The sequence below is a fragment of the Mixophyes fleayi genome, chromosome 9, assembly GCF_038048845.1.
Source record: "Mixophyes fleayi isolate aMixFle1 chromosome 9, aMixFle1.hap1, whole genome shotgun sequence".
NCBI lineage: Eukaryota > Metazoa > Chordata > Amphibia > Anura > Limnodynastidae > Mixophyes > Mixophyes fleayi.
This window is the reverse complement of record NC_134410.1, coordinates 107701836-107726683: the sequence shown is the minus strand read 5'-3', so window position 1 is coordinate 107726683 and position 24848 is coordinate 107701836. Positions and strand designations below refer to the sequence as shown.

Below are 24848 nucleotides of genomic sequence, written 5' to 3'. Positions count from 1 at the left end.
GGGTGCCTGCTGCTACGTTAGGAATAGAGGGAGGCTAGGTGACAGCCCCTCTGATAAGCAGGTGCCAATCCTGAGTGAGAACTATCTAGTGCCTGTCCAGCTGAAACCTTACCACCGGGGAAATCAGGACAGGAATAAAAGGAGGCATCACCCCACCAGTAGCACGGCTCCTGACGGACTAGTTGTGGATAACCATTATGGTTTTCCAAATGTTTGTGATTTCTTATCCATTAGAGGTATGGGGTATAGCAGGCTTGTTTATTAAGGCTGCCTACGGGTACATCAGCGACAAGGCAAAATATTTAAATATTCACGGTATCCTCACAACTGCAGAAGGAACACCGACAACAGCAGCTATATCCGAGGTCCTGAGATGTTGCCCTCAATTAATACCCAAAGATATTTTGGCCCATCTGTGCCAACATTATCTAGTAGGTTACCATCAAGCTGGGCTCCAGAGCCTGCCAGACCATCTACACTACTTGTCAGTGCAATCAGCTGGGCACATGCAACGGAATTGTCCCAGGAGCCTCGTTCCTACCAAACTGAAGTATGGGCAGTGCCACCCCGGCTAACATGGGAGTGCAACTGCTGCCAGTTTGGGTGGATAAGCAGAAAGTTCATAGGCTTCCATCATCCTAGTCTGGCCCAATTTAGTCCCTATGTCCCAAGCGCCCTGTATGCGCATTGTTTGTTTGAATTGCATTGACTTTGAAAAAAGGGCTGGGATCATGGAAATGCAGATGGGCTCTCCAGACAATAAGAAATGGATCCTCCATCACCTGTTCCACCTGGCAAGTCTTCAGTTATTGCCTGGCAGCAGGACAACTGGTTTCAGTATGCCTACAGGCAAACCAACCAGCTGGCAAATCAGTATCCTCGCAACCAATAAGTATTTGATCGGGATCAGTGGTCTTGTACATGCTGTTGTTTGTGGCTTGTTAGGTCCAAAACAATCTAATTTGATGGCACGATTGCAAAATGCATGGTCACCTCTTCTCTGGAATGTCCAGTAATGCAAAACACTAGCTTGGAAGCTCATAAGTTCTATCAGAGTGGCAAGTTTAACTTAAACATTTAACATATGCTTAATGGAATAGTGGTTGACTCATAATAGCAGCATCCATACAATGTATAGAAATGGAAATACACAGCACAACTTTTAACCTTGATCTGGAGTGTGGTGTGTATGCAGTGCTTAACACCTGATTCTGCTGCAAGTTTCACAGCAGGGCACACACAGAGATGTGCAGTGCTGTCCAGTGACATCCAGTTGGAAGAGGAAATACCATGGCACTCACCGCTGACAGCAGTGTACATTTCTTTATTGAAACAGAGCCATTATGGCAAGGAGACCGAGTGACAACAGGATCGGATATGTCTACCAACAACCATTAGTCATCAGACTCACAGACCTCTTTATGCTCATGAATGATTCAATATTCTCTGTAAAGTGCTGTGTAATATGTCAGCGCTGTTTAAATAACTTAATTAGTACATAATTCCGTAGGCATCTGGCTCATTTTGAAAGTAACTGAGTTATATGACCATGTCGGAGGCAGAGGATTGGAAGGATGTAGGAGCTAGACAATTCGGCAAAACCAACGCTAATGGGTAATACACACAGGGCTAGATTTACTAAGCTGCGGGTTTGAAAAAGTGGGGATGTTGCCTATAGCAACCAATCAGATTCTAGCTCTCATTTATTTAGTACCTTCTGCAAAATGACAGCTTAGTAACTCGCAGCTTAGTAAATCTAGCCCACAGTGTCTTTACCTATGTTTGTGCTACATTGACTAAGCTTGAAAAACACAGCTTAAAGAGCAAATAAAATCACTACTTGACAATATATATCAGATGTTTTGTAATACTGGGCTGAGTAATGTGCATGAAATAACAGAAGGGTTTAACCACATGTAACCATCATGCTCAACGGCAAGTTACTATGTTAGAACAAGGTGCTTCTCTAGCTAAACAGACTATCTTGAGAATAGCTTTGCAGAAATTCATGGTGTGGCTGGTTGATCCATTGTCATACTGTCCTAATCGTGGGGGCAGCTCTCTAATAGAGTAATGAGAGAATACTTTACTTTATAACAGAACGGTAGTGGAATGTCATGTTAACATTGAACAATGTGTTTTACATTTGTGGCTCATACCTGAAAGTTTCGTTTTGGGGGTGTATTTACTAAACTGCGGGTTTGTAAAAGTGGAGATGTTGCCTATAGCAACCAATCAGATTCTAGCTGTCATTTTGTAGAATGTACTAAGTAAATGATAGCTAGAATCTGATTGGTTCCTATAGGCAACATCTCCACTTTTTCAAACCTGCAGTTTAGTAAATCTAGCCCTTGGAGTTTTAGACTTGGCTGCATCATATCGTATTTTCTTACATTCATCGCTTGTCCAGCTTTACTCTGAACACTTGTGTGTACCGTTGGCACTTTCTTCATATTGTACAATGACTCCCATTTGGCGCCAATGAGTATGAACATAAACCCAGTCACTTTAAATATATTCATTATCCATGCTCTTGGGATCTATACTGGTCATGGCAGGGTTTCCCTTATTAAGCTAGACCCTGCCAAGGTCTCTGATGAAGCCAAATTATGCAGCTGATAAAGAATATACTGGGTAAATGCCAATATTTGGTATCTGCTATTTAATATCCCCTTTTGTCCACATGGAAATGATACCACATAATGAACTCTCTTTTTTTTTTTTTTTATATCAATTTAATGTCAACATACACACTGAAAATAACGCAAATCCAGAGGCATATATTTCTAAACAGTTCTGAACCACACAGACACAATGCAACCACCCGGGAAGAAAATGGTTTATCGGTAAGTGTCCAGACACACGGATCGACAGTCAACAGGAAAAGGGGATAACAATGGTGTGTTATGACCAATGAGGGTGTATGAATGAGGGAGTTATGTGGGACTGTTAAAAATACCATGTACATTACTAATCTTAATCTACCTAAATCTACAATGAAATTTAATTTGTATACATTTTCCCATCACCAGATGTTCTGGTGGTATTGCTGATCACCTAATTATCCTTTCTGTTCATGCTCTACCATCAAATGTTACCTGAATCCATTCCCTTTTATTTATTCTTGAGACTGCTACATTACCTGCTTTCCAAATGCCGTGTAGGAATTAAGTGGTGTTAATGTATTTTATATTTGCAGTTATTTTGCAGCTTACTAGCAGGCTGTCTTCATGAGGCAGTTATCACCTCTACCCCCTTCGTAGCTGTATTGTAACCGACAGCTAGTGGCTGACAACTACTCCATGGGGCTGTCAAGGGATGAGCTGGCATTAACATACATGTGCAACTGGGTGAGCAGAAACCAAGCGGTGGGACAGGGCAGAAGTCATGCAGGCACATTTAAGAGATGTATCCACAGTGCATAACCTAGTTCAAGGGGATATAGAAGTCATGTGAAGGAGTGAATTAGAATATTCCTTTGTGCGAGTTTATAGGAATTCTACTAACATACAAGGCCGTCAACAAAATTGCACCGACATACATCTCCTCACTTGTCTCAAAATATCTCCCGACTCGACACCTCTGTTCTGCACAATATCTGCGTCTCTCTTCCACTCTCATCACTTCCTCCCTTTCCCGGTTACAGGACTTTTTTCGGGCTGCACCTACTTTGTGGAATTCCCTCCCTCGCACAGTAATACTTTCCTCTAGTCTTCAAACCTTCAAGCGTTCTCTGAAAACCCAGCTCTTCAGTCAAGCTTATTATATTCCTCAACCACCATCTTAATCTCCCTAGGTTACCCTATTACCACCCTGTACACAGCTAACACAAGACAACAACCCTCTGACCAACACTGCTACACACACAGCCCACTCAATACTTTTACCTTTGCATTCTAGCAGGTCCATTGTGCAATATGATCTAGCACGTGCCCTTGTGTTTCTAACTCCCATTGTCCCATAGATTGTAAGCTTGCGAGCAGGGATCTCTTACCTCTCTGTCTGTATGTAATACCCAGTATTGTTTTATTAATGTTTGTTCCCAATTGTAAAACGCTTGGGAATTTGCTGGCGCTATATAAATAAATGATGATGATGATGATGATGATGGGATGATCCGTAACTTGCATATAAGGAGTGTGAAGAATCACAGGTGTATTGGTGTCTGTTTGTAATATGATCTTTGTTGGCAGATGTGGTGAGACGGAGCTGAATACCTGAGTGTTAAGAAAAAAAAATATTGTCTTTAAAACTTATGCTGTGTAAATAAATGTTTGCAAACAGAATGGTTTTCTATCAGAACCTAATTTTGTGTTATTACAGGAATGCCGTCCTAAATTATACTCCATTACAAAGTTGCAATGAGAAAATAAGGGACTGTCCCATCATCCACAACCATATACAAGGGGACATTGCACAACCTAAATTTGCTTGTAATTTGTGAATTTTTCCAAGGGTTTAAAATATACAAAGTATCATTGTATTAATACCCAGTTAACACAGACATTGCAGTGTACCCCGCTTATGAGTTTTAGATAGCACTGACGTTGGCCAGGACTATTTTTTTACTTTTACCCCCCCAGGTTCAAGGAGAAGTGGACACCAGCATGTATAATAAAGGCTGAGCCTACAGGGACCAACTCTCTTTCACATATTCCTTCCAGGTTTATCTGTATGCTTCCAGGGGGTCTGAAAGCGAGAGGGGCACTGTCTGACATACGCTCCAGCACCCAGGAGATAAGAGCCACGAGGGATAAGATCATTGAATCGGGGAGCCAGAAAGGAGTGTCACTCTGAAGGATGAGTACCAGTTAAAGCGCTGTGTCTGGAGAAGAGAGACTTGAGGCTAGATTTACTAAACTGCGGGTTTGGAAAACTGGAGATGTTGCCTATAGCAACCAATCAGATTCAAGCTTTCATTTATTTAGTGCATTCTACAAATTGACAGCTAGAATCTGATTAGTTGCTATAGGCAACATCTCCACTTTTCCAAACTCGCAGTTTTATAAATATACCCTTTGGTGTATGCGAAGCTCTGAAGGACTGGTGAGGGGGTTACGGTTTCAGCTGGACTGACAATCCTCTTCCTTTCTCCGTCAAAATCAGGGGGGGGGGCAGTGAAGCAGGACCACTGCCTTGTTGGCAGTAACAGGAAAGGAGTCTTGGTACTACAGATCAAGCCTAAAGTGGATAGAACAGGGTTGGTTTCTCGGAGATCAGTAAATGATTTGGAGTGGAAGTCTCTGCAGGTTAGTCCCAGGTACATGCTCTGCCGGTATAGCCTGCAGGTGCACCAGTATCGTGACAACCAGCATGATATCAACATGAGAAGGCAACAATGGTCCATGTCAGACCAAACCCAATAAATGTTCTTGTAATATGAAACTAGTTTAATCACTGCTACCAGTCATAAATAATTTACTATATACTATTGGGTAGGTTAACGGTGTAACATCAAGGAGACCAACACACAAACTTTATGCATTAATATACTAATGGAAAAGTCCCCTGAAATGTATGTTGTTGTTTTACATTGTTTGGGTCGGTGTGTATTAATAGAAGGTATTATTCTTTACATTCCATACATGAGCCACTATTCCATATCCAAATCAAATGCAAATGTAAGTACTGCAATATTTCCCTGTGTTTGGCAGTGGATGACACACAGTTCCCTGTAATATAATGTTTGTGTTATGTTTGAAGTCTTCTCTGCCTATTTTAGTGGCACTCCAGCATTGCGTATAGGGGTTCAATGTCCAGTCTAGACAATGCCCCATTCTCTGCGGCCAGACTGCAATATGTGTATTAAGGCAGCTGTCCCATTCTATAGAGCTACACAGAAAGCTTCTATTGATCTATTATGAATCAGTGGATGGATTGTTGAGGATGGCAAGGAGGGAACCATCCTAATTTTCTACACTGGAGGGGGATAGGATTTACAGAGCATGGTTTGTCCAAAGACCCCTTTAAATGCTGCTGTGCACACAGGTACACATTCGCTCACACACTAAATACATATATGTATATTTTTTATTTTCTGAGAAGTCCATACGCTGTCAACCACACGTTACGCTGAGCCGCCTCTGATCAGCGTTTTATATTGTGCGTCACACACATGCTACGCCTTCTGTATAAAATATATCAGTGTCCGTAATCGCCTCTCACTTGTATAAAATAGCTATGCTGTAAATGACTAGACCTATCTGTCTACGTGATAGAATTTGTCCAGTCTAACGTGCCGTGTTCTAGGCAATAGGTCAACTCCTAATTACTGACAGATGACTAATAGGACTCGTGTCACTGACATCAGTGGTGAAAATTAGGTGCCGGATATGGTTACACATAATACATTAAGGTGAATTGGATCCTCAATAGGAAAAATCCAGCATATTCCAGTCTCTACATAAAAAATCATAAGGCTTCCTTAGTACTTTTCACTAACCTCCTCGTTTCCCAGTTTCAGTCTGCAAAACTTGCATTATGTATGAGTATAGATGCAGTGCTACACCTGTCACTTAAGTGGAACTGTCCTGTACACAGTGGAAGCAGCCAGTAGGTGGGCTGAACCAACACACACGATAATGCAATTCACTAGGACAGTGTTGGCTAACCTGTGACACTCCAGGTGTTGTGAAACTACAAGTCCCAGCATGCTTTGCCAATATATAGCAGCTTATTGCTGGAAGGGTATGCTGGGACTTGTAGTTTCACAACACCTGGAGTTTCACAGGTTAGCCAACACTGCACTAGGAGCTAATGATCTCCCTAGTTTCCAGTGAATAATGGTGTAGGTCACATAACGTCACTATGTGCCAGTAGCAAGTCCACTTTGTGGTCAGGAGCTTGGCAAACTCTCAACTTGTTCACTTATAGCGCACAACAAACTTTTGTTAGATAAGAAAATAATGTCACAACATAAAAAATAGAACAACATCTCTGATAGACTATTTCGCTCAATGTTCCGACCAATAGAACTGTCACCTGTACACGACGGGAGGTGGAGGACCTGCAGTAGTCTTCCCTAAACTGTGAGAACATAGGTGGACTAACCATTAGCTCAGTCATTTTGAGTAATGTATTTATATTCATACATATATTCATATATAACTGGTTCTCATATAAAAATGCTGCTCTTAGCAGATACTGTTCTTTATCAGTACTGTTAAGTAGAACTTTTTAATAACAGTGACTTTCAGTTTAGGTACAGGAGGTGGCAGGTGTGCTCTAGCGATGGTAGACCAGACAACACAACTACAACTTGTCAGGAGTACCGCAATGTATGCCTCTACCAAATGTAACAACTAAAGTGGACCTGGCAGCTATACACAGCTACTAAACAGTGATATCACTGAGGCACGGCATGAGGTACTGTTTTTTTAGTAAACTGATAAGCTACATTCACATCAATATTAATTCAGGTTACAATATGGATGCCTGTGTGAGGACGACAGTTCCACTTTGAAGTCTATATATTCCTGCACACAGTGGAGGAAGTGATTTCATGGACTGAACCAATGTTCAGTTTAACAATTCGGTAGGAAGGAGTGACTTACCTGAGGCATGAGGTTCAAAGTGCCTCACAAGTCAGTGAGGTCTCTAATTCGCACTGAATTGATAGACCATATTCTCCTGAATATTGGTTTAGCTGACAAAATGGCTGCCTCCGCTATGTGTTGGCAAGAGGTACGCTTTAAAATCAACACCCCGTTAAAAAAACAGAACTTGTCTGGAACTTTCTGGAAATACAAGGTTGGGAAGCGCTACGTGAAAAAATAAAGACCCCTCTCAGCGTTTGTATTGCCCAACATTTCTCTATCACTTACAACATCATTCAGCCATTCCTATTGTTGGTGTCCGGGATGACGGACTGGTGGCAGATTCATTTGTTTAGGTTCATACTGTTTAACCTTCGTCCACTAACCAGGAGTCTCGTCCAAATCAATAAAACAGTATTTCTCATCTGTAGAATCAGGTCCTTTATATGATGGATGTCCATGGGTGACCTCCCACAGAGAAGATGCTCAGTAGTGGTTAGGAGCTAAGCCAGGGGTGCTGCAGGCACTGAGCGGCTGTGGCCCTCTTTTCTGGAATAAACTCCAACATGGGCATTAGAAAGTCAGAAAACTGGGTGGCTTCTTCCAGGGACCACTCGTACTTCTCCACCAGGACCTCAAACAGGCCCCAGTGCTTTAAGTTTTGTATGTGCCGAAGATCCCCTGTGAAACGGGAAAGAGTTTAGTGTTAAGGGCCACAATTCCAGTATGCACAGGTAAAAATATAACGGGATAAAATTAACCCATCGTCTACGCACGCACGCACGCGCACACACAAGAGTCAGCCATGTTGTGGACTGAACCAGAATCCAATACAATAAGACTTAGGGCTAGATTTACTAAACTGCAGGTTTGAAGAAGTGGAGATGTTGCCTATAGCAACCAATCAGATTCTAGCTTTCATTTTGTAGAATGCACTAAATAAATGATAGCTAGAATATGATTGGTTGCTATAGGCAACATCTCCACTTTTTCAAACCCACCGTTTATTGAATATACCCCTTTAGTGACATTACCGAAACAGAAACACTGCCAGAAAGACCGTGGCAGAAATCTTGGTTAAACTTCCGGCCAAAGGGGAGAAATTCAAAGGTCAAACAGCTGGACGCCACGGGGCCTCATTAATGTGGTCAGCCGATGATCTCTCACACAAACACAGCTATAGGGGCCACATTCCGACTGCAATTTTGTCTGGAAACGATTGAAATCCAGGCATGTTTAATGTAGTAGACGCGTGCATGTAAACCGGTTCCAGACCAAATTGGTCTAAATCAGCCAAATTGACCATCATGGTTGACACGCGTCACCTTTAGACTCCTGAATTCCTTGTAAGGAGAAATCACCAACTAGAGGTAATCCATATTTAACAAACCGTTTGTGAATCTTTCCCGCATACTATCACACTTAAAAGACTGGAGATATTAAATAGAAAATACCGAAGGATATGAGGCATAGCTTCTACATCTTACATCACTCTGGAAAGGGGAGAAGGGTTCTTTCACTACAAAAGCCTGATTCTGAGGAACTTTCAGGACTGATTGGTGGCCTCTCACACAGGAATACAGCCAGTGCTATCACAGCAAGTCATCAGCAGCTATGTATATAGCGCCACTAATCCCGCAGCGCTGTACAGGGAGCTCACTCACATCAGTCTCTGCCCCATTGGAGCTTACAGTCTAAATTCATAAATACACACACAGGTTAATCTGATAGCAGCCAATTAACCTACCAGTATGTTTTTGGAGTGTGGGAAGAAACCAGAGCACCCAGAAGAAACCCACGCAAACACGGGGAGAACATACAAACTCCACACAGATAAGGCCATAATCGGAATCAAACTCATGACCCCAGTGCTGTGAGGCAGAAGTGCTAACCACTAAGCAACTTATTGTCAACTTAAGGAGGGGAAGGAAATACTATCAGAATTAACATCTTCGTGACTAAGGTGGAAACCTGGGATAAGACCAAACAGTGCATTTTATCTTCCTAATTCATGTACGAAAATTTCAGTTTTAGGATTTGGCTGTTTTTAATATGACATTTGACAGGCAAATATAAAGGATTGAAGGTATAATGAAAACAACCCTTGACTTTTCGGATACATCAGAACTACTATTCCTACAGTCCTCAGTCAGCTGTGGATTAACTGGGAGTTGCAAAAGGATTGTGGGATTTGTAGTTCCACAAAGAAATAAGTGAGGGTCATATTACTAAAATCACGCAATTCCGAGAAAACTGTCTGGAGCTAGACACATGGAGCCACTAATTACAAGAGATTTAAATGATCTCTGATTATTTAGGTGAGGAATTGGGGTACAGCGAAAGCCATGGGGTGACACTGAAGACTCGAGGGAACTATGTAAAATAATATGTTTCAGGTATATCCAGACACTCACCTCTTCTTGTGAAGTACTCCCGGGAATAACGTCCTGACAGTGCAAAATGTGGAGGGATATCTCCTAGAAGCTCAATGATGTGTGCAATGTGATCTGCAACAGGAACAGATTTGTCAAAATATAATGTTTTAATTAACCTGTATGATACTACTGCACAAATATAAACGTTCTGAAGAAAATGATGATTGTAGAAGCTCCTGTGATTTACTTTGGTAAAAGCCAGAACAAATTTACAGCATTGTGCTATTTTCATAATGCATTGCAGGCTGCATAGCAAAATCAGCAGTAAGTCACGGCTGATAGCGATATGACATCTACTGTTGCGTCTGTGCTAGAAACAGACACAATACTCTTTCAACCTACTATTCTCTGTGTCAAAAGTGGCATTGTAGTGCTACCAGCGATTAAGTCACCCTACCCATGGGGTTACCTGGCCACCATGGTTCTGCTAACTATGAAGAAGTGAATGTTACTTTTTAGGTTGATGTACCCCTTTTTTGACTATTAACAGCTCATATTCCAATCCTTTTCCTGCTGCTTTGTTGTATTTGGCTTGGTTATTCATGATCATTTGAATACATTCTTTATATGATAAGGGATTTTACCAGCCCCTTCAAGGCCAATCTAAAGCCACCAAAATGACCAGGACGCCCCTTCTCTACACCTTCTTCAGATTCCTCGGCAGCATGGTCACCAGGGGGGAACAGATACACCAGGTGTAGCGGACATGGCATCCAACGAGATCGCCCAAGAACCTAGAGGACTCCTGGTGCCGCCCTGCTGATTGAGGTTGGCACTGTCATTCACAGCTCCAACACAATGATTGGAAGTTTAGATTTCTCTAAGTTCCAAAGACCCTGAAAGCGAGCTTGAAAGACATACAGCTCCCCAACCCTGAAGGCTGGCATCCGTCATCACCAAGGTCCAATCACAGATTGAAAATAGGCGACTGTCTTGACGAAGTCGCTCAAGACGAAATGCGTAGAGGGTTGGATGAGGAGTACTATCTGTGAGGTCTGCTCCAAACTGCTTTACAAGAGTAATCCTGTGATTTATACATGCTATGCTTACTTTCAGAGGATCTCTGGTACGTGCAAAGGTTCTGTTTGATTTTTAACAATAAAATGTGGTTAATGCACTATGGAGCCACCCCCATTTGTTTGATATTTTAGAATGCTATTTTAATGTTTATGCTCAAATTGCAAAGATAACACTCACACCCCACTCATTAGTATCCAGCCTATTGTATGTTCTTACAAATGTTCAGGTGAATTCCCACTCTAGTCTCCCATTACAAAACAAAACGTCTTCAAATGCTAATTGCACAATATGCTTCTTTCCATCTAATTATTCTTTTGCAAGCAGTAATTGTCTGAGGTTAGATACAAAATAATGCTCTGCCTCTAATGCAGCTTTTCTCATTAAAAAACAAACTGTGATGTCATTTCAATTTGTGTTACTCTATATCCCATCCCTGGATTATTGCTGGTATTCACTTGTGACGTTTTACAACACCGTAAGCCCTAAGCTCGCGGTGATCACATTCGCATCGCGTCACTAAGTGTTGAGTGGCCACTAGTTGCGTCACACTGATGCACCCAACGGACGTTCCACCAAACTACTCCTGGGAATCCTTCTATTGTCATTGTCCGATCATTAGGATAAAGAAGATATGTTTAGGCAATCATCATCATCATCATCTATTTATATAGCGCCACTAATTCCGCAGCGCTGTACAGAGAACTCATTCACATCAGTCCCTGCCCCATTGGAGCTTACAATCTAAATCCCCTAACATACACACACAGACCGAGATAGACTAAGTGCAATTTAATAGCAGCCAATTAACCTCCCAGTATGTTTTTGGAGTGTGGGAGGAAACCGGAGCACCCGGAGGAAACCCACACAAACATGGGGAGAACATACAAACTCCTCACAGATAAGGCCATGGTCGGAATTGAACTCATGACCCCAGCGCTGTGAGGCAGAAGTGCTAACCACTACGCCACTGTAAGTTTATTTTGTCTTCATTCTTGCGCACACATCTTTTTTTCAATCATTATTAGCCCTACTGGTGTTTGACATACTATTTATACATATTATTATATTTGCACATTGTATTCACTTTTAATTTCATAAGAATATTTCTGAATAAATATGAAGTTCTATTATACCAAAGCTTTATACAAGACTATAATTATATTACATATAATATTTTTGCTACGGACATACCTTCATCACGTGTGTAATCTTCTCCTGAGTGAGGTTCGAACAGGTAATCTCCTGTCGCCAACTCAAACGCCTGTGTAAGGAACACACGTATAAGTCTGTGTCACTGGGATAACACATTGTTTCCCCATTTCCTGGGAAGCTCTGCAGCAGAAGCGCCTATCCAGGCTTAGCTCCGCAGAGCATTTATCTCCCCTTCTGCTAATATAAAATAACTTACCATACAAGCCGTGCTCCAAATATCAGCAGGGGTTCCGTAACCACCGCCAATTAGAACCTCCAAGGCTCGGTACTGCCGTGTCTGAATGTCGTCAGTGAAATGTTTGTGCTACAAACAGATAGAGTAACACACTGCACTTCTTATTTATATACTCTCTGATTTGTCATATAAAATATACATAAAGATACCTTGGGGTAAACGTATCAAGCTGCGGGTTTGAAAAGTGGAGATGTTGCCTATAGCAACCAATCAGATACTAGCTGTCATGCTGTAGAATGTACTAAATAAATGACAGCTAGAATCTGATTGGTTGCTATAGGCAACATCTCCATTTTTCAAACCCGCCGAAAACCTGCAGCTTGATACATTTACCCCCTTGCTTCTTATGCATCCTTTATGTACTTCACCAAGATACTCACCACCCAACATGCATTCCCCAGATCTGCAATCTTGACTTCAATTTTGTCAGCATTTTGTGGATCCAGAGGGTTTACCAGGAAATCAGCTGATTTGAATGACACTGTAGAGGATGGGGAGATGTATTTCTGCATTAGTATTTAATTAGCAGTGTTTATGGACACTGTTGTTATCACACACTGCATGCACTTTGGCTGGTTGTGTCTGCACTATACTTACAGTCCAGAGACAGAACTCCTCCTCTCTCGCGTTCTCCGGAGAACCCAGATACGGCAGAGCCTGAGGTGACAGAGAAGGCCGAACTGGAGAAGCCAGAGGTGTGGGTGTCCGGACTAACACAGCGAGGACCGCCGTTGAAACCGTTGCAGTTCTCATACATGCTGGAGGATTGAGGGCTCTGTGCAAGAAAGGTTGTTCCCCCGCTACCTAAGGAGGAGTCCGCCCCCTCGCTGTCCCCAGGAATGGACGGGATAGGATCTGATTGTGGTATTAAAAATAAAGTGAAAAAAAAGGATTTTATAGTGTAGAACTCGCAGATCCATGAAACAAAATCAGCAGTAACCCTACAAAGATCAGGTTTGTATCAGCTGACACTGTACTGAAATAGTGGAAAATTGGGGAAGGGTGAGGTGTACAATGACACTGTAATGACAAATTTAAGGGTTCAATTTTTCCATATATAGTCATATGAAAAAAAAATACAAACTCTTTCAAGACTGTGTTTTTCACATCATTAACAATCATCCAGTCCTCGCCAAGTCTTAAAACGTGAAACATCTAATCTCATGTGACATATGACACAGAATAGATTTTAAAAAGTATATAGACCCTTACTGCTTCCATATCAATACAGTAGATCGTTTGAGCCTGATGCTGCTAATCAAGTGCACTTCAATATTTGATCATCAGGAAGTGCTGACTCCTTTATATATAAGCAGAACCTTTGGCAGCCAAGGAGAAAAGACGTTGGCTATGAACTCAGAGATTACCTCACAGGACAGTATGACCTTCAGCGAAACACACTGAGCAGGTTTCATAAAGCACTGGTTTTTAGTGAATTGATAAGATGAACAATGAGTCAACACAAAAATGGCTGCCTCCATTGTGTGCAGACACTTGAATAGCATGTCCTCTGCATCATGCCATTGTTTACAGTTCCCAATAAAATTTATCTAAAAGAGTTATAAAGAAATGTATATATAATCATATTATTACTGCATGCCTGCTTGTAGGTTTAGTAATTATGTCAGCAACACAAGTTAATTTTCTTATCTTTTAAACCTCTCTCTTTTCTTCCTTTAGAGAAGACATTTTTTCACCTTCTTACCTTTGACCTCCACTTTTGCTCCCTGTCCCCTTCCCTTTTCCCTTCCTCACAATTTAGTACAGTTCGTGTACTGACATTAATATTGCAACAACTTTATCTATTCCCAGCTCAGATGTCTGTATAGCTGCAGACAACACTGACATAATTATAAAACAAAAACGCCTTGTGCATTTTTCCTATATAAAGCTCATGCAAATATTAATTAGAATATTCACATTGGAACAGACATTTTAAATAAACTGATCTTTGTTGATTTTTTAAGTGGCTCTATCTGTGCTTATTATGATAAAGTTTGTATATATTTTACTGTGGGTGTTACACTCACAGAATGGCATTGCGGTACAGTACAAAATATACACCTAGGGCCCTGATTTATTAAGGAAAGTAAAGCAAAACAAATGAGTATCTTTGCACCTGGGCAAAACCATGTTGCATTGGTGGGGGAGGCAAATTTAAAATGCGGGGATAAATTTTTAGTTGGGGTAGGCATGTTCTAGATCAACTTTAAATTTCAGTGTACAAATAAAGCTAACAGGTATTTGTGTGCTACATGAAAAAACAGACAGTATTTATCTTATGTGCAAAATAATAAACTAATTTGCACCCCTTGCATTGTAACATGGTTTTGTCCAGCAGAAAACGTAATGATTTTTTTGACTTACTTTCCTTGATGAATCAGGCCGATAATGTGACTTTTGAGGTAATGTATTGCACCTGTGCAAATTTGAGCTTACAATTACATTTTTTATTTTCCTTTTTACCAATTTGTTGAAAGGTTTTGTAATATTTATTTTGATTTGACATGGTACTCAATACTTTGTGCCAAAATAACCAACTTATTTGAAAGTCAGAATCAATACAAATGTAAATTTAATAGAACAAATTATACATTTAGGTATGTAAGCCACCTCCAAAATGGCTCAACATATACACATAAACTAATTTCGCCAATAAGGTTACAAACTGTAATGGATAATAGTAACAGCGACAGATACTCACTCTCCCTCTTGCCAGCAGTGTCATGGTTTGTCTCGCAGCTCCAGGACTGCTCATGGTTTCTCTGGTCTAGGACAGGGCTTCCACCACCACCATTGCTAGTTCCCAGCTCCTCCATGTTGTGAATGTCCCTCAGTCGCTCTTCTAGCAGTTTCTGTTGACGCTTTTGTTGCCTTTTTAACTTTTTCTTCTTGTTTTTAGAAACTTTCCCATTCTATGGGAAATGAATGAGTTATGGTAAGTCTTTAAGAGCAAATGCATTGGGGGGACATTCCTGAAAACGGTTCCACAGGTTTGTGCAGAAATGGCGGTGTTGCCGATATCAACCAATCAGATTCTAGCTTTCATTTATCTATTACAGCTTGAAGAATGAAAGCAGATGCCCAATTGGCTGCTCTTAGCAATATCACCTTTTCTACAGTAACCCGTGGAGAAGTTTTCACAAATGCCTTCCAAACATGACTGAGAAACCACAGCCACACAGCAATATTAGTAAAAGAATGAAGTAAAGGAAGCCATAAAAGCAAAGACCACATGATAAAAATAAGGCACATCCAGAGAGGATAAATACAAGATATAAAATGAGATACACACATTTCATGAGGTAATAAAACACACATGAGCAGTTATACAAACAGAGAAGTAAACAATAACAAAGAACAGGATCACAAACTACAATACACTACGTCTGTCACAAACTGAGCAACCTCTTTGTGGGCCAGCATTTTACTTCAAATTATAGTTTGTTTATAAGCCTGAAACAATTGTTTTGTGACTATATATATATATATATATATATATATATATATATATATATATATATTCATATTTTTACCTTTCACTGTGCTAATCACTGTTCTAATCTTTTGTTTTGCAATTCTTTGGGGATTCAGCAACTTCTCCCAATTAGGACTAGCTGAGTCAAGGTTTATTTATCAACGAATACATTTTTGGTGTGATTGGCCGTAGCGCAAGCAGTATTTTTTATTCTCGTCTCAGCATGTATATATAGTCAAAAAAATCCTTGGAGACTTCTAACAACCTTATAATGTACAGTAGGACATACATTTCCTCATGCACAGCATCAGTTAATGTCATTTGTGGCTTTAGGGCTTCACATATATTACCGTTTCCTCTTCACGGAATATACAAAATTGTATTTTATGGTTCTTTAATTATGAAAATTACTTTAATTTTTTCACAGACTTGGGGGAATATTTACTAAACTGCGGGTTTGAAAAAGTGGAGATGTTTGCCTATAGCAACCAATCAGATTCTAGCTGTCATTTTGTAGAATGTACTAAATACATGATAACTAGAATCTGATTGGTTGCTATAGGCAACAATCCCCACTTTTTCAAACCTGACGTTTAGTAAATATACCCCATGGTCTATATATCTCAGGTGCATTTTTGATCTGCTTTGTGCACTTTCTAGTGCTCTCTTATGGGCTATCAATTATTCATTTTACTGAAATCTTAAAACTCTGAATGGATTCTGGGGCTGATTTGGGCAACCTTGTTACATATAGTTAATACAAAGAATGTTTTTGGTATTTATTCGATAGGATTATGCTGATGCGGCAGCTGCTTGTCCATAAAGAGATAGTCCAGTTTGTGTGAAACCCAAGGAACCATTGAGGAGGTCCAGCCTGTGCACTTACCAAGTTGAGGTGTGAAGGGGGTGCAGAGCTGACTGATTACACCCAGCGAAAGGGACAGGAGAGCAGAGGGGAGCAAGATTTAAGAAAACACAAAGAAATACAGCCTTAGCCACAATTTTGAAGAGAATAACACATTAATATCCTGGTATTGAAGAAAGGGAGAGTATGCAGTGTCATTGAGTCAGTGCTAGAATAGCAGAGGGTGATATACAGCAGCTCTGTGGGATTAGTATTAAGACAGCGTTAGGAGATATGTGATTAAAGTAATGGCATACCATAGAGTGCATTAGGAACTAAGCTCAAGTTGCAGTCAGATATATGTGATTGAAGTAATGGAATACTATAGAGTACATTAGGAACTAAGCTCAAGGTGCAGTCAGATATATGTGATTGAAGTAATGGAATAACCATAGAGTGCATTAGGAACTAAGCTCAAGTGCAGTCAGATATATGTGATTGAAGTAATGGAATAACTATAGAGTGCATTAGGAACTAAGCTCAAGGTGTAGTCAGTTATAGGTGATGGAAGTAATGGAATAACCATAGAGTACATTAGGAACTAAGCTCAAGATGCAGTCAGATATATGTGATTGAAGTAATGGGATACCATAGAGTGCATTAGGAACTAAGCTCAAGTGCAGTCAGATATATGTGATTGAAGTAATGGAATAACCATAGAGTGCATTAGGAACTAAGCCCAAGGTGCAGTCAGATATATGTGATTGAAGTAATGGAATAACCATAGAGTGCATTAGGAACTAAGCCCAAGGTGCAGTCAGATATATGTGATTGAAGTAATGGAATAACCATAAAGTGCATTAGGAACTAAGCTCAAGTGCAGTCAGATATATGTGACTGAAGTAATGGAATAACTATAGAGTGCATTAGGAACTAAGCTCAAGTGCAGTCAGATATAGCTGATTGAAGTAATGGAATAACCATAGAGTGTATTAGGAACTAAGCTCAAGGTACAGTCAGATATATGTGATTGAAGTAATGGAATAACTATAGAGTGCATTAGGAACTAAGCTCAAGGTGTAGTCAGATATAGGTGATGGAAGTAATGGTATAACCATAGAGTGCATTAGGAACTAAGCTCAAGGTGCAGTCAGATATATGTGATTGAAGTTATGGAATATCATAGAGTGCATTAGGAACTAAGCTAAGGTGCAGTCAGATATATGTGACTGAAGTAATGGAATAACCATAGATTGCATTAGGAACTAAGCTCAAGTGCAGTCAGATATATGTGATTGAAGTAATGGAATAACCATAGAGTGCATTAGGAACTAAGCTCAAGGTACAGTCAGATATATGTGATTGAAGTAATGGAATAACAATAGAGTGCATTAGGAACTAAGCTCAATCTACAGTCAGATATAAGTGATTAAAGTAATGGAATAACCATAGAGTGTATTAGGAACTAAGCTCAAGGTGCAGTCAGATATATGTGATTGAAGTTATGGAATATCATAGAGTGCATTAGGAACTAAGCTAAGGTGCAGTCAGATATATGTGATTGAAGTAATGGAATAACCACAGATTGCATTAGGAACTAAGCTCAAGTGCAGTCAGATATATGTGATTGAAGTAATGGAATAACCATAGAGTGCATTAGGAACTAAGCTCAAGGTACAGTCAGATATAGGTGATTGAAGTAATGGAATAACCATAGAGTGTATTAGGAACTAAGCTCAAGGTACAGTCAGATATATGTGATTGAAGTAATGGAATAACTATAGAGTGCATTAGGAACTAAGCTCAAGGTGCATTTAGATATATGTGATTGAAGTAATGGAATAACCATAGAGTGCATTAGGAACTAAGCTCAAGGTGCAGTCAGATATATGTGATTGAAGTAATTGAATACCATAGAGTGCATTAGGAACTAAGCTCAAGGTACAGTTAGATATATGTGATTGAAGTAATGGAATACCATAGAGTGCATTAGGAACTAAGCTCAAGGTGCAGTCAGATATATGTGATTGAAGTTATGGAATACCATAGAGTGCATTAGGAACTAAGCTAAGGTGCAGTCAGATATATGTGATTGAAGTAATGGAATAACCATAGAGTGCATTAGGAACTAAGCTCAAGGTACAGTCAGATATAGGTGATTGAAGTAATGGAACAACCATAGAGTGCATTAGGAACTAAGCTCAAGGTACAGTCAGATATATGTGATTGAAGTAATGGAATAACCATAGAGTGCATTAGGAACTAAGCTCAAGGTGCAGTCAGATATATGTGATTGAAGTAATTGAATACCATAGAGTGTATTAGGAACTAAGCTCAAGTGCAGTCAGATATAGGTGATTGAAGTAATGGAATAACCATAGAGTGCATTAGGAACTAAGCTCAAGGTACAGTCATATATATGTGATTGAAGTAATGGAATAACCATAGAGCGCATTAGGAACTAAGCCCAAGGTACAGTCAGATATAGGTGATTGAAGTAATGGAATAACCATAGAGTGTATTAGGAACTAAGCTCAAGGTACAGTCAGATATATGTGATTGAAGTAATGGAATAACTATAGAGTGCATTAGGAACTAAGCTCAAGGTGTAGTCAGTTATAGGTGATGGAAGTAATGGAATAACCATAGAGTACATTAGGAACTAAGCTCAAGATGCAGTCAGATATATGTGATTGAAGTAATGGGATACCATAGAGTGCATTAGGAACTAAGCTCAAGTGCAGTCAGATATATGTGATTGAAGTAATGGAATAACCATAGAGTGTATTAGGAACTAAGCTCAAGGTACAGTCAGATATATGTGATTGAAGTAATGGAAAAACTATAGAGTGCATTAGGAACTAAGCTCAAGGTGTAGTCAGATATAGGTGATGGAAGTAATGGTATAACCATAGAGTGCATTAGGAACTAAGCTCAAGGTGCAGTCAGATATATGTGATTGAAGTTATGGAATATCATAGAGTGCATTAGGAACTAAGCTAAGGTGCAGTCAGACATATGTGATTGAAGTAATGGAATAACCATAGATTGCATTAGGAACTAAGCTCAAGGTACAGTCAGATATATGTGATTGAAGTAATGGAATAACCATAGAGTGCATTAGGAACTAAGCTCAAGGTGCAGTCAGATATATGTGATTGAAGTAATTGAATACCATAGAGTGTATTAGGAACTAAGCTCAAGTGCAGTCAGATATAGGTGATTGAAGTAATGGAATAACCATAGAGTGCATTAGGAACTAAGCTCAAGGTACAGTCAGATATAGGTGATTGAAGTAATGGAATAACCATAGAGTGTATTAGGAACTAAGCTCAAGGTACAGTCAGATATAGGTGATTGAAGTAATGGAATAACCATAGAGTGCATTAGGAACTAAGCCCAAGGTACAGTCAGATATAGGTGATTGAAGTAATGGAATAACCATAGAGTGTATTAAGAACTAAGCTCAAGGTACAGTCAGATATATGTGATTGAAGTAATGGAATAACTATAGAGTGCATTAGGAACTAAGCTCAAGGTGCAGTCAGATATATGTGATTGAAGCAATGGAATAACTATAGAGTGCATTAGGAACTAAGCTCAAGGTGTAGTCAGTTATAGGTGATGGAAGTAATGGAATAACCATAGAGTACATTAGGAACTAAGCTCAAGATGCAGTCAGATTTATGTGATTGAAGTAATGGGATACCATAGAGTGCATTAGGAACTAAGCTCAAGTGCAGTCAGATATATGTGATTGAAGTAATGGAATAACTATAGAGTGCATTAGGAACTAAGCTCAAGGTGCAGTCAGATATATGTGATTGAAGTAATGGAATAACTATAGAGTGCATTAGGAACTAAGCTCAAGGTGTAGTCAGTTATAGGTGATGGAAGTAATGGAATAACCATAGAGTACATTAGGAACTAAGCTCAAGATGCAGTCAGATTTATGTGATTGAAGTAATGGGATACCATAGAGTGCATTAGGAACTAAGCTCAAGTGCAGTCAGATATATGTGATTGAAGTAATGGAATAACCATAGAGTGTATTAGGAACTAAGCTCAAGGTACAGTCAGATATATGTGATTGAAGTAATGGAATAACTATAGAGTGCATTAGGAACTAAGCTCAAGGTGCAGTCAGATATATGTGATTGAAGTAATGGAATACCCATAGAGTGCATTAGGAACTAAGCTCAAGGTGCAGTCAGATATATGTGATTGAAGTAATTGAATACCATAGAGTGCATTAGGAACTAAGCTCAAGTGCAGTCAGATATATTTGATTGAAGTAATGGAATAACCATAGAGTGCATTAGGAACTAAGCTCAAGGTACAGTCAGATATATGTGATTGAAGTAATGGAATAACCATAGTGTGCAGGGTGCGATACTTACCAGCAGATCCAGAGGGAGGAGGCTCTCCAGATTGCTGCCACATAGTTGCCTCTGCAGCCAGCCGCCGGATGTACCCCTCCCCCACACACATTAATATGTTTTCAGGTTTAATATCTGTGTGGATGATTTTGCATTTGGTGTGCAGATAATCCAGTCCCTGTAATACCTGAGACCAAAATATTAGAGAACATTAAGAGTGTGATTGTCTACTCCGGGGCAAGATAGCATGTTATGAAGGAAGGAAGTGGGCGAATTGGAGTTGCCGATAGCTAAGTGCAGACTAGGCGCACGTGTGAAGCTCATATTATATCCACACAGAGAAAACGAGATTTCATTTTCTGGGAAGAGACGTTAAAAGAAGATTTCCTGGTTTGCAGACAGCTACAGGCCCTTCATTAACCCACAACAGGACTTGTTTTTTACATGTTATAATAAATGATATATCTATATATCCATATATATATGCACACAAATACATATACACTAGGTAACACTTACCTGACGCAATATGGCCTTGACGCACAGCAGAGGGAGTCCTTCATAATTGGATTTAATGATCCACTTGAGCAACTGGTGTCCGAGCACTTCCAATACCATGCAGATATCTAGGAGAGCTAAGGAAACACGCAGAGTACCACATCCCTGCTTTATATGATACTAATACCCCCAAATCCCTACCACAACCAGATCCGCAGCCCCTCCACAGTATCCCACCTAATAAATCCCTCATCTCGGCCACCTGCTCCGCTTGTCCTTCCTCGGTAAAGGATACGTACACCATTCACACCGGATATCTTGAAGTCATCAATAAGTTGCACGATCATCTCCCGTTTGGGGTCGCTCGGGTCACTGTCCCTAACCTGAGGGGAGGAGGTGACAGAGTGACTGATTGCTGTGCCCTGAGGTGAGATATGAAACGGAGTTCTGTGACTCCGATCTGAACTAGCGGAGGGTATACCGGGTCAGCAGTGTATCAGTAACAGAGCCTGATAGAAGTGGGACTTACACATTTCAGCAGTTTAATCTCATCTATGGCTGTTTCTGTGTAATGCACAGCGCTCTTCACCACTTTCAGCGCTCCAAAACGCTTCCTCCTAAACTCAGAAAAACACCACAATCAGTATCAAGTACAAGTTTAACCGAAAACGAACCATCAACTTCTAAATACTAAGTAAACAAACACACGATATGTTAGTTTCAGGTCATTGTTGAACGCATCAGGGCTGCTGCAAAGCGAGCACTATGCGGGTTTGCGCAGCATATCTTGCGTGCAAACGCTCTGCGCATGCCCAGAAAAGTGGCTGCACATAGATGCGCCTGTGCAGATTAGTGGGATTCTGGCACTTATTCTCGCTTGCGCCTGGAGAAGTGGGATGGAAGTGGCAAGGGGCGTTGTAACGTGCCCACAAAGGGGCCGCACAGAGGAAAGAGGGAGAGCACAGTGCCCCCCTTCTGATAAGATCGGGAGCAGCCAGCTGGGGGGGTGAGGGGTTGCAAGAGAAGGCTCGGTGGGCCGCCTGTTGCCCGCTGCTGCCCTAGGACCAATGGACTGGAGAAAAGTCAAAGAAGCCACAAACTGCATAAATTGGTTAATTAGTTTTAAGTGTCTGCTGGACGTCAATTACAATAGGCCGGCCATGGAGCCTGTCGGTGCTAAACCGTGTAGGACTTGTATTACTTGCACAGAAAATACCCAGGAGTGTAGGTGTGGGTACTGATCATTGGTGGCACAAATAAAAAACAGAAAAGAATTAAGTAAAATCACCTCCTGACCTGTCCCCATTTAGCTGCCACAGTAGGCATGCACCCCTTAATACTCTAATATGTTAAATCATACTTGCCAACTCTCCCGGAACGTCCGGGAGACTCCCAAAATCCGGGTCGGTCTCCCGCACTCCCGGGAGAGCAGGCAAGTTTCCCTGGCCAAAATAACGCGATTTGCGGTGAATCGCGTCATTTTGGCCCCTGTGAGAAAACGTCATTTCCGTTGCGGGGGGCGGGGTCAAAATGACGCGATTAACCCCGCCCTCTAGTCACGCCCCTCTCCCGGATTGCACTGCCTGAAAGTAGGCAAGTATGTGTTAAATATAACCCTGAAAGGAGGACTGGCATTTTGTGAGGGAAAAGCCAGCGATTACCCATGGCTCTTGGCGGATTTTTTAGCATTTACAACCAAAACACAACACCCGATACTCTAACTGGTTACTGTCCACCGTACAAGCAACTGTCAGACACTACAAACGATTGACGCATAAAGACGTACATCTCACTCTGACTCAGACCCATAATGTTTATAACTATATTACACCGCTGTTTAGTTAGAGGCACTATGAAAATTCCATTATTATAAATATTACAACAAAACCACTTACTGAAGATCCCAGCAAAGCCAGACCGTGGAGAAGTGGCCCCAGCCCAGCTTGCGCACTACATGGTATCTGCCATTAAAGAGGTCGCCGATTTTGACTGGGTAATACCCTCCTGGAAGACATAAATACGGAGGGGGGGGGTAGCAACTTCAACATTTCTGTCAATTTGAATAACATATCCATTTCAAAAACTTAAGGATCTTTATTCTTCCTATATGCATGCCTCATAACATAACAATAATTATATGAATATCATAATTCAAATATTAATGTTATTTTGATAAGATAATGGTGTGATCGAGAGAGGAGGATCAGTATTAAAGAGCATTCAAACAACCTTTCTCCACCTGCGTCAGCAGACGGGCACACACCGGTTGGCTGTGGTCATCTTCCAATCATATTCTTAAGCCTAGAATTAGTTTTGAGGCAACACACTCATAAATATCAGGCCGACTGACCCATATAAGCGGGTGTGACCAGCTTTACAGCACATACTCATGAACAGTTGAAGCACTGCCAGGGGTAAGTTACATAATGCTGCACTCATTGAAGAATCAACAGACCTCTAAACAAGGGGGTACTAACAGTACTTCCTTAGTAGGTAGGTAAGTACGGACAGTGTGGTCCTCATAGTGGTCTATTGGTCTATGCCCAAAGCTCTGTTAATGCTACATTCATGCTCAGGACAATGCCCTATGCCCATCTCTAGACCCATCCATAAGTTTATACTACTGTAAGGGAGCTGTTACATTAACATTTGTAGATGTTACAAGATGCTTTTTATATAGGCTCAATGTATATTTTAAGTTTAGTGTTCTGTTAATAACCAATATAAGTAACCTTGCTCAGGTGATGTATCTGGAACGGAATATGGAATCTTTGGATGATCAACAAATATTCATAAACTTGGCTCACTTAAAAAAAAAACCAGTGTTGTGCTCAATTTAGACACATCTGGTTTCAACAACAGCCTTAAGGTGTATTGTAACGGTTAGATTTACTATAACGTCTTAAAAGGAAAAGTGGAGGTGTTGCCCATAGCAACCAATCATATTCTGGCTATCTTTCTAGAAAGCACTAGGTAAAAGAAGGCTGATTGGTTGCTATGGGCAACAACTTCGCACTGCTTTTAGAAGCTTTAGTAAATCTACGTAACCTTTCTTACCTCGGCAATAATCTCCGGGATCTTCCTGCTCCTCGTTGTCAGAGCCCAGGGGGCCAGGTGGGGGTAACACTGGTGTGGGGGGCGTAGCAGGGGGCCCTGGAGATGGAGGCACATCCTGTAGGCCGAGATCTGGAAAGCTAAGGGAGAAAAACAGC

The 24848-nt window shown here is 40.7% G+C and overlaps 1 protein-coding gene across 1 annotated transcript in view; it reads right to left on the bottom strand.

Moving 5' to 3' along the window:
* Positions 1-5436: 5436 nt before the first annotated feature.
* SRPK3 (SRSF protein kinase 3) overlaps positions 5437-24848 on the bottom strand; it is a 28586-nt gene continuing 9174 nt past the window's right edge. Inside the window, exons 3-16 of the mRNA XM_075184825.1 lie at positions 24694-24830; positions 23532-23640; positions 22166-22253; positions 21932-22019; positions 21658-21764; positions 21160-21325; positions 16802-16833; positions 15142-15352; positions 13035-13292; positions 12818-12918; positions 12399-12506; positions 12182-12251; positions 9950-10042; positions 5437-8216 (exon numbers count right to left, since the gene is read on the bottom strand). Of these exons, the coding sequence (XP_075040926.1) occupies positions 8032-8216; positions 9950-10042; positions 12182-12251; positions 12399-12506; positions 12818-12918; positions 13035-13292; positions 15142-15352; positions 16802-16833; positions 21160-21325; positions 21658-21764; positions 21932-22019; positions 22166-22253; positions 23532-23640; positions 24694-24830 (1753 nt within the window). The 3' untranslated portion in view covers positions 5437-8031. The remainder of the gene's footprint in view (positions 8217-9949; positions 10043-12181; positions 12252-12398; positions 12507-12817; positions 12919-13034; positions 13293-15141; positions 15353-16801; positions 16834-21159; positions 21326-21657; positions 21765-21931; positions 22020-22165; positions 22254-23531; positions 23641-24693; positions 24831-24848) is intronic.